We start from the raw sequence: 12356 nt of genomic DNA, 5'->3' as shown, positions 1-12356 counted from the left end.
TTTTCATATTTACAAATGTACCAACATTTGTAATTTTTAATGGAACACTGAAAATAAATCCAGCTTTGACAAGTATAATAAAGGAGGAGTACCCAGGTCTGGAATGGTGTTTGCTTTATCTCAGATGTCCCAAATATGTCATGAAGGATGGAATTATATAGCTAGACATAATTTACTGGTTTGCTGAGGGGACGGACAACAGCCATATCTTCTACTACACAGTGCAGCATTATACCCCAGATGGCATCCAACTCTATTGTCTTCGTGAGGTTAAGGATCAGCACAAAAAAACCATGGAAACTGACATGTGATAGTAACAATTTTTTTATTCCCTGAAGCTTGAGGTTAAGAAACATGATCATGAAAATATGTATTAGAACATTACTATCAATCTCTTGGTTGACTAGTCAGGATTTAACTTATTTTTGTGGGCATAATAATCATCAGATTCTCTGATTTCTCAGATTTCTTTATAAATTAGCTGACGATCCTGTTAGATTTCAGAAGTCTAACGTTTCCTTTTTTAACGTCGGCGATCTTGGAGGGAGGCTTAAAAAGTCTTTTGTTCTTGAAAAAACTTAAGTGTCAGTCCAGTTTTCTCCAAAAATATTTTTTCCACGGTTGACAAAAATTAAAGTGGTATCTTGTCTGTAGTCCTGTTCTAAATATTGTTTATAATAGAAAGAAATATAAGATGATGTCTGCCACTCATATTTTTAAAATCTTCCTAGAAAAGTTGGAGGAAACACATGAAAAAAGCCAATATTTGATGAAGTTGTCAATGGGTGCTTGCTAGCTCTGCTAGGAAAGAGGAAAGGAATCAGAATGGACTAATATGCTCAGGAAAGAACTTCTTAATGGAAGCTTCCTAACAGAATTTGACCTTGAGTTTGACAGCTAGAACTTAGATACTGTGAACACTGATGGCCTGTCTTCTGATCCGGAGGTCCTGGTATTTGGAGGGCAAATAGATCAAATTTGACATCCGTGATGTATTGGAATAGCATAAGAAACTAGAAGAGGGCCTCTTGGCTGGCTCAGTCGGGAGAACATGCGACTCTCGATCTCAGGGTCATGAGTTCAAGCCCCATGTTGGGTGTAGAGCTTACTTAAAAAAAAAAAAAAAATTAGAAGACCTTTGCTCACTGCCATTTTGTTGACGTTTGTCTTAAGAGCACAGGCTGATGATAACTCAGCAGGTCTGGGTGGTATAGGGCTGAGGACATTAGAACTGGTCAGGGAGCTTAGAAGAAGTAAGCATTCCAGGGCTCACCCCCAGAGACTCTGGGAACTTTACTCTGTATACAGGATTCAGAATCTTCTCCAGGTGGTTCTGGTAGGCAGTCACTTTTGGGCACCACCACTCTAACCTAATGCATTTTTCCTGTCAAGACTAATTCTCAGTCATTTCTGAAACATACCCTCTTAGAAATATCCCTGAAAAGGATACTTCTTTAGTGGTTGTCAGCCATCAACCAGTTTAGTTCATTCTGAAGATTGTTTATCTTTTAATTTGGTCTTATTCGTGTAACATTAAACTCATTGTTTTTCCTTGCTTTCTCTTGAGGGAGATTTTTAAAAATAATAGTATCTTTTCTTTCCTGCCTTCCTTCAACTTCCATAACCTTTACATCTGAGGTTGGCTTGTTTAGTAACAATTGGTCATTGTATCATCACTGGAGGGATGAGTACACACCCGATTCCAGGAGTGGGCCAAACGCAGCCCCCTGCCTGTTTCATAGTAAAGTTTTATTGGAACACAGCTGGACCCGCTCATTTGCATATTGCCTTCAGCTACTGTTCTGCTGCAAGGGCAGAGTTGAGTAGTTCCTACAGAGGAAGGATCTGAAGACCTCTAAATTAGAGCTTCAGAAAACAATGTTAATATCCCTTTTTTTTTTTTTTTTTTGACAGACAGAGATCACAAGTAGGCAGAGAGGCAGGCAGAGAGAGAGGGAGAGAGAGAGGAGGAAGCAGGCTCCCCACTGAGCAGAGAGCCTGATGTGGGGCTCCATCCCAGGACCCTGGGATCATGACCTGAGCCGAAGACAGAGGCTTTAACCCACTGAGCCACCCAGGTGCTCCCAATTTTAATATTCTAACCCGAAAGTTTTGGGAAGACCCTGTATTTCCAGGTTGGCAAATGCAGGAACCATGTGCTGCTCCCCGTGCTGCTCAGCACATCCCAGGCAGCCCCACCAGCTGCTCTGAGTCGGCACACTGTTTAAACCTGTTTGCTGTCCTCCTTCTGTGTCATGCTTGCGAGGGGAGAGGGACTCTCTCTTTCCCTTCTTTGCGACAAGGTCAGAGATTTCAGAAATACTCATGCTACCTGATGAATCTGGCAGCCACGAAGCATATAAACATTGAGAAAAGAGACAGTAGTATCGGGCTTCGGCCGTATGTACTTGAACCTCGTAGCTGCTGTGTGCATTTGACTGTTGCATCCAAGCCCCGCAGCAAACAGTGGATATTAACATCCTGTAGAATAGTTCGTAACATTCGAGACATATACATGGTATCTGGGGTTGTGTTTCCCTTTTTGATGATGTTCCACTAGAATGACCCCAAATGCTTTGAGGTGTTACAGTAGGGCTGCTTAAGTGACAGTGTATTAAGACCGGTATTGTTACTATTTCCGATCCGCCTGACTTAGAGCCCCCAGTAGATGAGTCTACTTCATGTCCATTTAACTCCACATTACAGCCAGCCCTGTCGCAAAATGTGTATGCCTAACTCCTGCTCTGTTCTTATCTTACGTGCTGTTTTTCCACCATTGGATTGGCATTTTGGGTCGAGTTTCCCAAATCCAGGAAGAAATATTTCTCCTTTTCATATAGAACCTTTGTGCTTTTTCTAAGTGGTTAATTTAATGTTAAGAGTGAATTTTTCTTATATCCTCTAAATCTTAAAGTTAAGGTATACGTTAAAATTGGTGGATTCCTTTAAAAACAAATCAGGCTAATTAAGACTATTGTTCCATCAAAGTTGACCAGTGTATTTCCTTGGTTAAAAGGGAAAAACTGATCTCACTGTTACCCTGAAGGATGGGGGAACTCTTGTTGGCACAGATAAGAAGCTGATGTGGCACCATGTCTGCTTCCTAAGTATACAGAACAGAACAGGGCTGGGTGTGATCAGCTACTTGGGGTACAAGCTAGACCTACCCATGGGACTTCACATCCAATTCCAGATGTCGGTCCCAAAAGTCCTGTGAAGCGGATAAGACCCTTTGTGTCAAGGGAATGGCAGTAACGCACAGAACATAATTGAGTAAAGCAGCGGACCTTTGAGAAGGTTCTGCTGCCTGCACAGGTGAGTAGCAGTTCCAGACAGGCCATGATCCAGGATTGAACTCCAGCCCCTGAAGGGTTGCTGCTGGCAAAAAGGCAAACGCAGAGGGCCTGGGGTCCCAGGTTCCTAGAGCAGAGAGCGTCCCATACAGAAAACCAGGAACGGTTCCCTAAAGTGAGGGTAAAGACTAGGCTCTTGGAATGGGACCAAAGCCCAAATGAGAGAGCTTCAGTACAGACTGAGAGCAGGACAGTGGGAGAGGTGGCTTTTAAAACTCTATCATTAAACACTTCTCACATGCCAGGCAGCATTTTAAATATTTCACAATTCTCATAGACACCATAATGAGACAGGTACTGCCATCCCCATGTGACGGATGAACTTGAGACACCAAGAGATGCAAGTTGCCCATAGTCACCTGGTTAATAAACAGTAGAACCAGTATTGAAATTGGGGTAATCTAACTGCAGAGCTCTACTCTTAACCATTACCCTTCGCCGTCTGAGACTAAGTCCCTGTGTCAGGCTCTCGTTCCTTCCTCACTCACTCCTGCCTGACATCACCTTGGTCCTAGAACGAGGGCTGGAGGCGGTTGGGAGCTTGACTGTTGTTGAACCTGCCCAGGAGTTGGGGATCCCCCAGCACAATCTGGCCTCGAAACAACTGTTTGCATTGCAGAGCTGTGGCGATGTTTAAGTATGTCATAATATCACCAATAAATATAAATGAAGAAGGAAAGGAGTTTAGCCATTTGCATTTCGCATAAAATCTAAGTGGAAAAAAAAATGTCATCTCAAATATTCATCTAGAGAAACAGTTGGGGCTGCCCAGAAAAAGAAACGTAAGCACAAAACAGCGCGGGGGAGTTGAATGAGAAGTGGCTAATGTGTTCACATCTGATGCAAGCGTTAGCAAGACTATCAGAACTGTAAAGCCAAAAATAGAACCTCCGAAGCAGTATTGCTCTTTATCTTGGGGAAATCCTTGGAACATGCTCAGTTTTAAAAACTGCTTTTACCCCACACAGTGAGGGTTCCTTAAGGTGGAGCAGAGTGCCAGCATCTCCTGCTCACTGGAGGTTTTATAAATAAATTGTAGAGCTAAGTCGTAAGCTGTGCAATTCGACTTTTTCCGGCCCATCCCAAGCATGTTTAAAATTCAAGTATGCTAATAATCGTTGCACCGACTCTGCACTGAATACAGGTGGTAGATGTTTGGTTCTGTAGTTTGGGGCTTTATTTTTTACTTACTTATTTATTTTTCCTGTATATTTGAATGCGTTAGAAGACTGGTATTTTTTCTGTTTTTCCAAAATCATTGTTAAGATCCTGCCTGCTCATTTCTATGATTTCTCAAAAGCAACATTAATGTCTGTTGAAGTGTCCAATGTTTTACCTCCTCGGGCAGTATGTATTAAGGGAGAAAAATAAGATAAGGTCTCCGACAGACCCTTATTTGATACAGTAATGAAAATAGTTTTCTAATAGTGACTGTAATTTTCCTCCAAAGTTGTTCTCCTGTTGCTTATAACATAGTAGGGGTAACTCATAAAGATAGGTAGAACCATCCTGGTGATTGGGAAGGATCCTTTCAGGTTAGAATTAAAATGCAAACATTAAAAACACTTGATATAATAACATCTGAGAGTTTTAAACAGCAGAATTCTGTATTCTCAAGTGCACTTTTATGATAATAAACATATAAAAGAAAAACACAGGACCTTAATAAAATTGGCCGTTGCCATGAATAAACTCTTAATTTAATTTAAATTAGGTATATGATGAGGAAATTAAAGAGCTTTTAGGTGGGTTAACAGCGTCTTTTCTTCCCGTGGAAGAAATCTAAGATATCTAAGATGGTGTTTTCATCTTTCTCATCCCTGTACTCAACAGATACCGCTTAGTTATTAAGAGATTTTTAGAGTACCGGTTAATGTTGATGGCACCCTTTGGTTTCAGCTTTAAATCATAAGCCCAAAGCCAAATTAGTTCTTAACAATTCCATGACCTCCCGAGTGATGAAGTCTGTCACATCACTTTCCAATTCAAGGTAACTCTTAAGAATTTCAACTATGGGCCTGAGGGCTTGAGTCACTTTATCTTAACTGCCATTGCTAGGAAAGTGGGGAGGAAATTAAACAAAAAAAAAAAAAGAAGGAGGAAAGAAAGAAAAAGAAAAAGGCAGAAAGAAGGAGAACTTGCATCACAACACATACTGTTTGTTCAGAGTTAAATGTTTAGAGACCGTTTTCCCAGACACGGAGAAGAGAATAGGGTGAGGAGGCGTCCGTGCGGTGTGTCCGTCCGCTGGGGTCGGAGGCTTGGGGCTTGGTCCCGGGAGAGCGCCTGGTGTCTTCAGGGGCTGATGGAGCTCCAGGGCGGTTAAACTTTGTGACTTTTCCTGCAGGTGGATGAGAGCCAAACTGGAGAACCGGGCTGGCTTGGAGGAGAATTAAAAGGAAAGACAGGATGGTTCCCTGCAAACTATGCAGAGAAAATCCCAGAAAACGAGGTCCCCGCTCCAGTCAAACCAGGGCCTGACCCGACCTCCGCCCCCGCCCCCGCGCTGGCCGTGCGCGAGCCCCCGGCCCCTGTGGCAGTGACCGCTCCGGAGTCCTCCGCGACCCCCAACAACTGGGCTGACTTCAGCTCCACGTACGTGTAGGCTCGCTCAGTCTTCTTTCCAGTGTTGTCACGGTTTGGGGCTGTACCTCTGTTCAGAGGGGCGGGCTTATTCCATCACCCCGTTCCCGACCCCTCTGCTAGCGGACTGGGTGTGATGCGCTCGGCGCCCCGCAGGGCACACGCGACATCGGGCCGCTTGTCTCACCGCGCTCGGAGCTGGTCTGCAGCTCTCGTGCCGGGGGGGGGGGGGGGGGGGGGGAGAGAAGAAACGGAGAAATGCCATTTCCTAATCTGACACCCAGGGCAGTCAGCACAGAGTCATTTCCTGCCTGTAACCAGCCCTTTTTTTGCTGGTCAGAAACAGAAATTGAATTGTCACATGGTTTTGAACAGGATAGAAAGCTGTTTCCTTCAAAGATTTGCTCTGTTCTCTGTCATCGGTCTGGTACACACGTGTCAGGCGGTGCCCTGGGTCATCAGGAAATGGCCTTAGAAACTGCGTGTAAGCAGAGGTTTGAAATGATGGAGGAAACTGCTGTCCACGCTTACGTTAGAGGACTGTGATCTACGTGTGCAGTTGTCGAATAGTATTTTATTGATTTTTTACTTTTTTTAAAAAAGATTTTATTTGTTGACAGAGATAGAGAGCACAAGTAGGCAGAGCAGCCGGGAGAAGCAGAATCGTGAGCAGGGAGCCTGAAGGAGAGCTCGATCCCAGGACCCTGAGATCATGACCTGAGCTAAAAGCAGATGCTTCACCCACTGAGCCGCCCAGGCGTCCCATAAGTGTTTAGGCAAGCAGTCAAGTAGGAGTGATTTGAGTAAGAAGTATCTTTTTTTTTTTTTTTTCCGAGTCTAATCATCTTTGAAAAACAAATGGAAGGCCAGGAGTCAAGACATAAAGCTAGAGAAAGATCAGGTGGCTCAGACGGCGGAAAAAAGTGTGGTGACCAAGGGCAGAGGAAGTGGAGGAAAGGATGGAAGGAATAGCCAGTTTTTCATACTCTTATTTTCATGTAAAAGGTTGCAGATGCTGAGAAAGGCCCTCCCTCTCTAGCCTCTGCTGAAAAGTCGTCATCTATTAGTATGATTCCAAGTTGAAACTCTCCCATCCTGTCTTGATCTTGATTGAAAAGTTCTGACTTTTTACATTTTTAAAAAATTTTATTTGCTTGATAGAGTGAAAGAGAGGACATGAGTGGGGTAAGAGGTAGAGAGAGAACAGACTCCACACCGAGCACGGAGCCCAATATAGGGTTCCATCCCAAGACTCCAGGATCATGACTTGAGCTGAAAGCAGACGCTTAGCTGACTAAGCCCCCAGGTGCCCCAGTTCTGACCTTTTTTTCTTTTCTTTTCTTTTTTAAAGATTTTATTTATTTATTTGACAGACAGAGATCACAAGTAGGCAGAGAGGCAGGCAGAGAGAGAGGGGGAAGCAGGCTCCCTGCTGAGCAGAGAGCCCGATGTGGGGCGCGATCCCAGCACCCTGGGATCTTGACCCAAGCTGAAGGCAAAGGCTTTAACCCACTGAGCCACCCAGGCGCCCCAAGTTCTGACCTTTTTTAAACGAAGACTAACATAGAAGACAAATACTTTGTTTTCTAAGATTTCATTTTGCTATGGTCCAGTCACTGTGACTCTCTCCTGCGATACATGTGTGGTGTGTACTTCTCCTGCTATTATTATGGGCGTCTTATTTTTCATACCCAAGTCAGGATCTGCAGTCTGACAAAGGAATTATTTTTTAAAATTTTTAATAGAGACAGACAGACAGACTGGAAGGTGCAGAGCTCCATCCGCAGCCCAGAGCCCAGCATGGGGCTCCATCCCATGGCTGTGAGACTGTGACCTGAGCTGAAATCAAGAGTCGGATGCTTAACCGACTGAGCCACCCTGACGCCCCTCAAAGGAATTATTTTGATTTTCAGATGTGTTTGTGTCTCAAAGACGTAAAGAGTAAATTACGTTTGGATTTGTGTTTACACAGATACATTTATTTAACATTATACAAATCACAATACTAAAGCCGTCCCTGAGATCCCGCATGAGTAGTGGCTATAAGGATCCCTGTCGTCCTTATCCTGGTAGCCGGACATGTGGCCTGGTTTTTGCTGTGGGTTGGAGGGGACAGAGAGACGGCATTGAGCGCCAGCTGCCAAGCTGGCGTGTTTGCACAGGTGCTGCCTAACTTCTTTTTTGCTGGCTGTACTGTTGCTTTTACAAATGACAAAGTGGCAGAATATTGTTCCCATTGTATCAACGAGGGAAAGAAGATTCAGAGAGATGACTGTCATTTGCCTGAGGCTCATCACTAGGGCATGAAGCTCGGACTCGAACCCGAGTCTGAACCTCTTTCCACCCCGTCTTGTTTGTGAATTTAGAAAGGCCCATAAATGCAGTGGGTCTCTGTCTGCCGTGGGTGAAAAGTGGGCGTGTAGGAAGGACTTGCTTCTCATGGTAGCCTATGTTTCCTTCCAGGTGGCCCACCAGCACGAACGAGAAGCCAGAGACAGACAACTGGGATGCGTGGGCCGCTCAGCCCTCGCTCACTGTCCCAAGTGCCGGCCAGCTAAGGCAGAGATCAGCGTTTACTCCAGCCACGGCCACTGGCTCGTCTCCGTCTCCTGTTTTAGGCCAGGTAAGCCAGACAGTGGGAGTGTGAAGTCCCAGCCTGCTGGACCCAGTACCAGCACATTTGGCAAGTGCATCTTGACAGTGTCATTTCTACGTATCCGGGTCAGGTGGCAGCGTGAATTCGGTTCACGTTTTCCCAATAGCATTAAGGAGTCTGGAGAGTTCCAAGGAGGGTAATCTCCTGCCCAGGTTGACAGGAAGTGGCATTTGAACAGCATCATGATTTTATTCGGTAAAGGAGCGGGCTGGCCTATAAGCTGGCAGATACTGTGAGGAGAGTAGGTAGGACAGAGGGTTTCAGGAAATGCTTGGGCCAGTCGATCTGGGGAGACCAGTGAGTATATATCGGAAAAGACTGGTTGCTTATAGGTGAGCGGGATAAAGTAGTTGTTCTGAATATTACTACCCCATACAATAAAGCAGTAGTTGACGTACTACAGTAAAGATAAAGGAAGGGAATGTCTATAAATAATCAAACAGAGCAAATGCCCATCTGGCAGGCAGTTGGGAGTGGGGGACAGTTTCTGACCTGGAGCAGGTCAGAGGACTTGGGGCAGCAGTGACCGCGAAGCAGGATGGAGTCACACTGTTGGAGCCAAAGGAAAGGAAAGCGGTCACAGATTGAGCCAAGGATTTGACCTCAGAGAGAAACTGAGGCACAAGAAAAAATGATTACTAGTGGGAAGGAGAAGCTGGGTTGTAGATGTGTTCAGTTTAAGGTGAACTTGGGGCACCACGCGGGCCCATCTGACAGGCAGTGGGAACGTAGATCAGCTCTGGGGCCATGGTGAGATCTTCAGAAAGGAGAGAGAACAGAGCAAGAAAATGGAAAATGCAGAGTGTGTGTGTGTGTGTGTGTGTGTGTGTGTTTTCTCTGACCTGGGAGAGGAGGAGCAGCTCCCGCCCAGAAGGGTTCCTTCCCTTTGCTTCTGTCCCAGCTCCGCTGTTTGCAGAAAGGGGGTTGGTGATCAGGGCAGAGAGCAGTCAGTGTGGCAAGAAGAGTGTACCTGTGACCTGGGAAGGCATAGGAGAAACCAATTGCGAAGGGCTGGGGAAGCAAAGAGAGCGAGTGGAGAGGTTTGTGACCCCGAAGTCACAGGAGCAGAGTGGAGGGGGGGGCACCGGGGAGAAGGGGGCCACCGAGTCAGGCACTGAGAACTTCATGGTGGAGGGTGGGAACCGTGTGCAGGGTGCAGAAGGACAGGATTCTTCTTCTGGGAGAGGGAGGGTGAGGAGAGACCGAAAAAAAAAAAAAGGAGAAAAAGGAGTTGAGGGGGGACTGTGCAGCTGCGCTCTTGGGAGCGGACCCTGAGGGCTGCGGAATGTGCAGAATCAGCCAAGAAGAGTGAGGGACTTCGGGGCTGGATTTAACCTGAATGTGTGACCGGTCATCCCCGCACTTTGTCTCTGCTCTCCACAGCCACACGTTACAGCCCGGGATTGGAAACAGCAGGGAGAAGGAAAGCTGCTCCCGTGATCATTATTACTGTCACAGCAACGCTGTGGCTAGATTCACTCCACGTCCTTAACCTTTTAGAGGAAGTGTTTCTGTTATAGTGTGGAAACCGAGGCCTAGGGAGAGGAAACAGTTGTCCAAAGTCACGAAATTAGTTAAGTGACACGCATGGGGTTCCAGCCCTGAGGCCAGGCTGTGTCCGGCCGGCCCTGGGCTGGGTTATTCGCTTGTGCCCCTGCAGAAAGGTCGACAAGGCAGGCACAGGGATGGCGTCTCAGGGGAAGGGTTCATGAGACGCTAGCGAGGGCTCAGCCAGTGGAAGTGGCTCGGCCGAGGGACGGATGGAAGCAGCCGGGAGGATCGGACAGCGCAGAACAGCCGCAAGCCAGCGGGCTGTGCGGACGCGGAGCTCCTGGAAACCCGAAGAGGGAAAATGGGAGGCAGAGGCTCTGTGATTTGAAAGAGTGTGGAGCCGAGATGGAAGGGAGGAGGGACATCATAGGTTTCAGAAGGTGACGTCCCAGGAAGATGGGGGTGGAGAGGTGGGCCACGTGGCCGCTGGGGTATTGGTCCTGCGTCAGTGCTCACCGTCGAGCGTCGCTAGGAAAATGGCTTCTAAAGGCAAGTACATGTTGGTTCTGAATGAGCTGTCTTTGGCCATTATCTTTTGTTTCTGTCCATTTTCACATATGATGGAAAGTTGACATTTTTTTTAGTATTATCTTAAGATATTGTAATGGTTTTATGTTAACAGTTTTTTAAAAGATAATAAACGGCTCACCCTGCCTTTCCAGCCACATCTCCTTCTACACCCCTCCGTGAAACTAGGCTCCACGCACCCCAGGATTTTGCTCCTCTTCCCGGACCCTTTGCAGTGCGCCGCCTTGAGGCCTCTGCCGCTGCTGTGCCCTCAGCCTGGAGTGCCCTTCTTCCGAAGCCCTAGCTTGCACAGGCCTCCTCGCCCTTCGAGGCCCGACTCCAGTGCCGCCTCCTCTGTGACATTGTCCGTGTTGCCCTCAGGCAGAATTCCTTCCTCTTTGCTCTGTGTTCCCGCAGTGAACAGTTGGAGCCTATTGGTGGTAGATTTCATTCTGCCAAGTGCTATGGATGGTTGTGTATATCTCTTTCTCCCGCATTAATTGTGAAGTCTTTGCTGACAATATCGTACTGTCCCTTTTTATGGTGCTTTGTGGTTAATAAAGTCTTTTCACCTAAATTATTTTGAGGAGCCAGAGGTGGCATTTCATTCGTCTTTGTAACCACGTTGGCATGTAGACGTTCACAGGGGATCACAAGGCATTTACGCCCCGTGTCTGTAGAAAGGAGCTAAAACGAGCACAGTCCAGCATGGGGCATGTTTTCCTGTGTCCACCTAAACTCAATGTCAGTCCTTTATCCTTTGAGATTCCATACCATTTCTGCTCCCGTATCGGTCTTCCACCAAATGTCCGAATGCATTGGGAAATGCGGGAGGGGTGCCCTGGGCCACTTGGGGGTTAAAGTGGAACCAGACAAAAGAGGCACAGAGCCAGGTGCCACAAAACGTATTATGACCTCCTGGCTTGGTTAAAGGGGGTGTTCGAGATGGCCAGACAATGTAGGCTAGCAGGTTTTCACCTCTTGTTTTGAAAAGAAGTGATTCCTAAGACACAGGGACGCATCCAGCCCCCATGCTACCCTGAAGCAGGGCCCTTTGTGGCGGGGTATGCGCCCATGTGCGCTGGCTGGAAAGGGGCGTTGGCACCAGCGCTGATGTCGCCGGAGTTGGTAACTGATCGCGGAGTAATGAGAGGTCCTTTATGTGTTTCCACACAAGGGCGAGAAGGTGGAGGGACTACAGGCCCAAGCGCTGTATCCTTGGAGAGCCAAAAAAGACAACCACTTAAATTTTAACAAAAATGATGTCATCACCGTCCTGGAACAGCAAGACATGTGGTGGTTTGGAGAAGTTCAAGGTCAGAAGGGTTGGTTCCCCAAGTCTTACGTGAAACTCATTTCAGGGCCCATAAGGAAATCTACAAGGTATTTTTGTGTTTATCTGCTTCTGTTAGATGAAAACAATGTTGGGCATTAAAGTATTGTTTGCACTGGTTAAGATTCACAGATGGGGTTGCAGGATAATTTTGTCTTCCGGATCCTCTAACTATGGTCAGTCCCTACGGAAGTCAGGGGCTGTGCCTGCAGAAGGCAGCCTCTGACAAATAAGTGGTCGTTTCTTTCCTTCAGTTGTGGAAGGCTGCATATCTTGTTTTTCAGTGACTTCTATAAGAGGGAATTCTACTCAGACCTGGAACATTCTTGTGGATTTGTTGCAGACTATGCCTCTCTTCGTGCGTAGTACCTAG

General features: G+C 46.5%; 1 protein-coding gene across 4 annotated transcripts in view; it reads left to right on the top strand.

Annotated features, from left to right (window-relative positions):
• ITSN1 (intersectin 1) overlaps positions 1 to 12356 on the top strand; it is a 209666-nt gene that overhangs the window by 141020 nt on the left and 56290 nt on the right. For 2 of the 4 annotated variants that reach the window (XM_080799703.1, XM_080799704.1), the window contains 3 exons: positions 5701 to 5948; positions 8400 to 8559; positions 11828 to 12033. In XM_080799703.1, coding sequence (XP_080655829.1) covers positions 5701 to 5948; positions 8400 to 8559; positions 11828 to 12033 — 614 coding nt within the window. Of the gene's footprint in view, positions 1 to 5700; positions 5949 to 8399; positions 8560 to 10805; positions 11230 to 11827; positions 12034 to 12356 lie in introns of those variants that run through there. The other 2 variants (XR_013966609.1, XM_080799705.1) reach the window with 2 other exon arrangements.

Source organism: Martes martes (genome assembly GCF_963455335.1).
Source record: "Martes martes genome assembly, chromosome: 1".
NCBI lineage: Eukaryota > Metazoa > Chordata > Mammalia > Carnivora > Mustelidae > Martes > Martes martes.
This window is presented reverse-complemented; position numbering and strand designations above follow the sequence as displayed.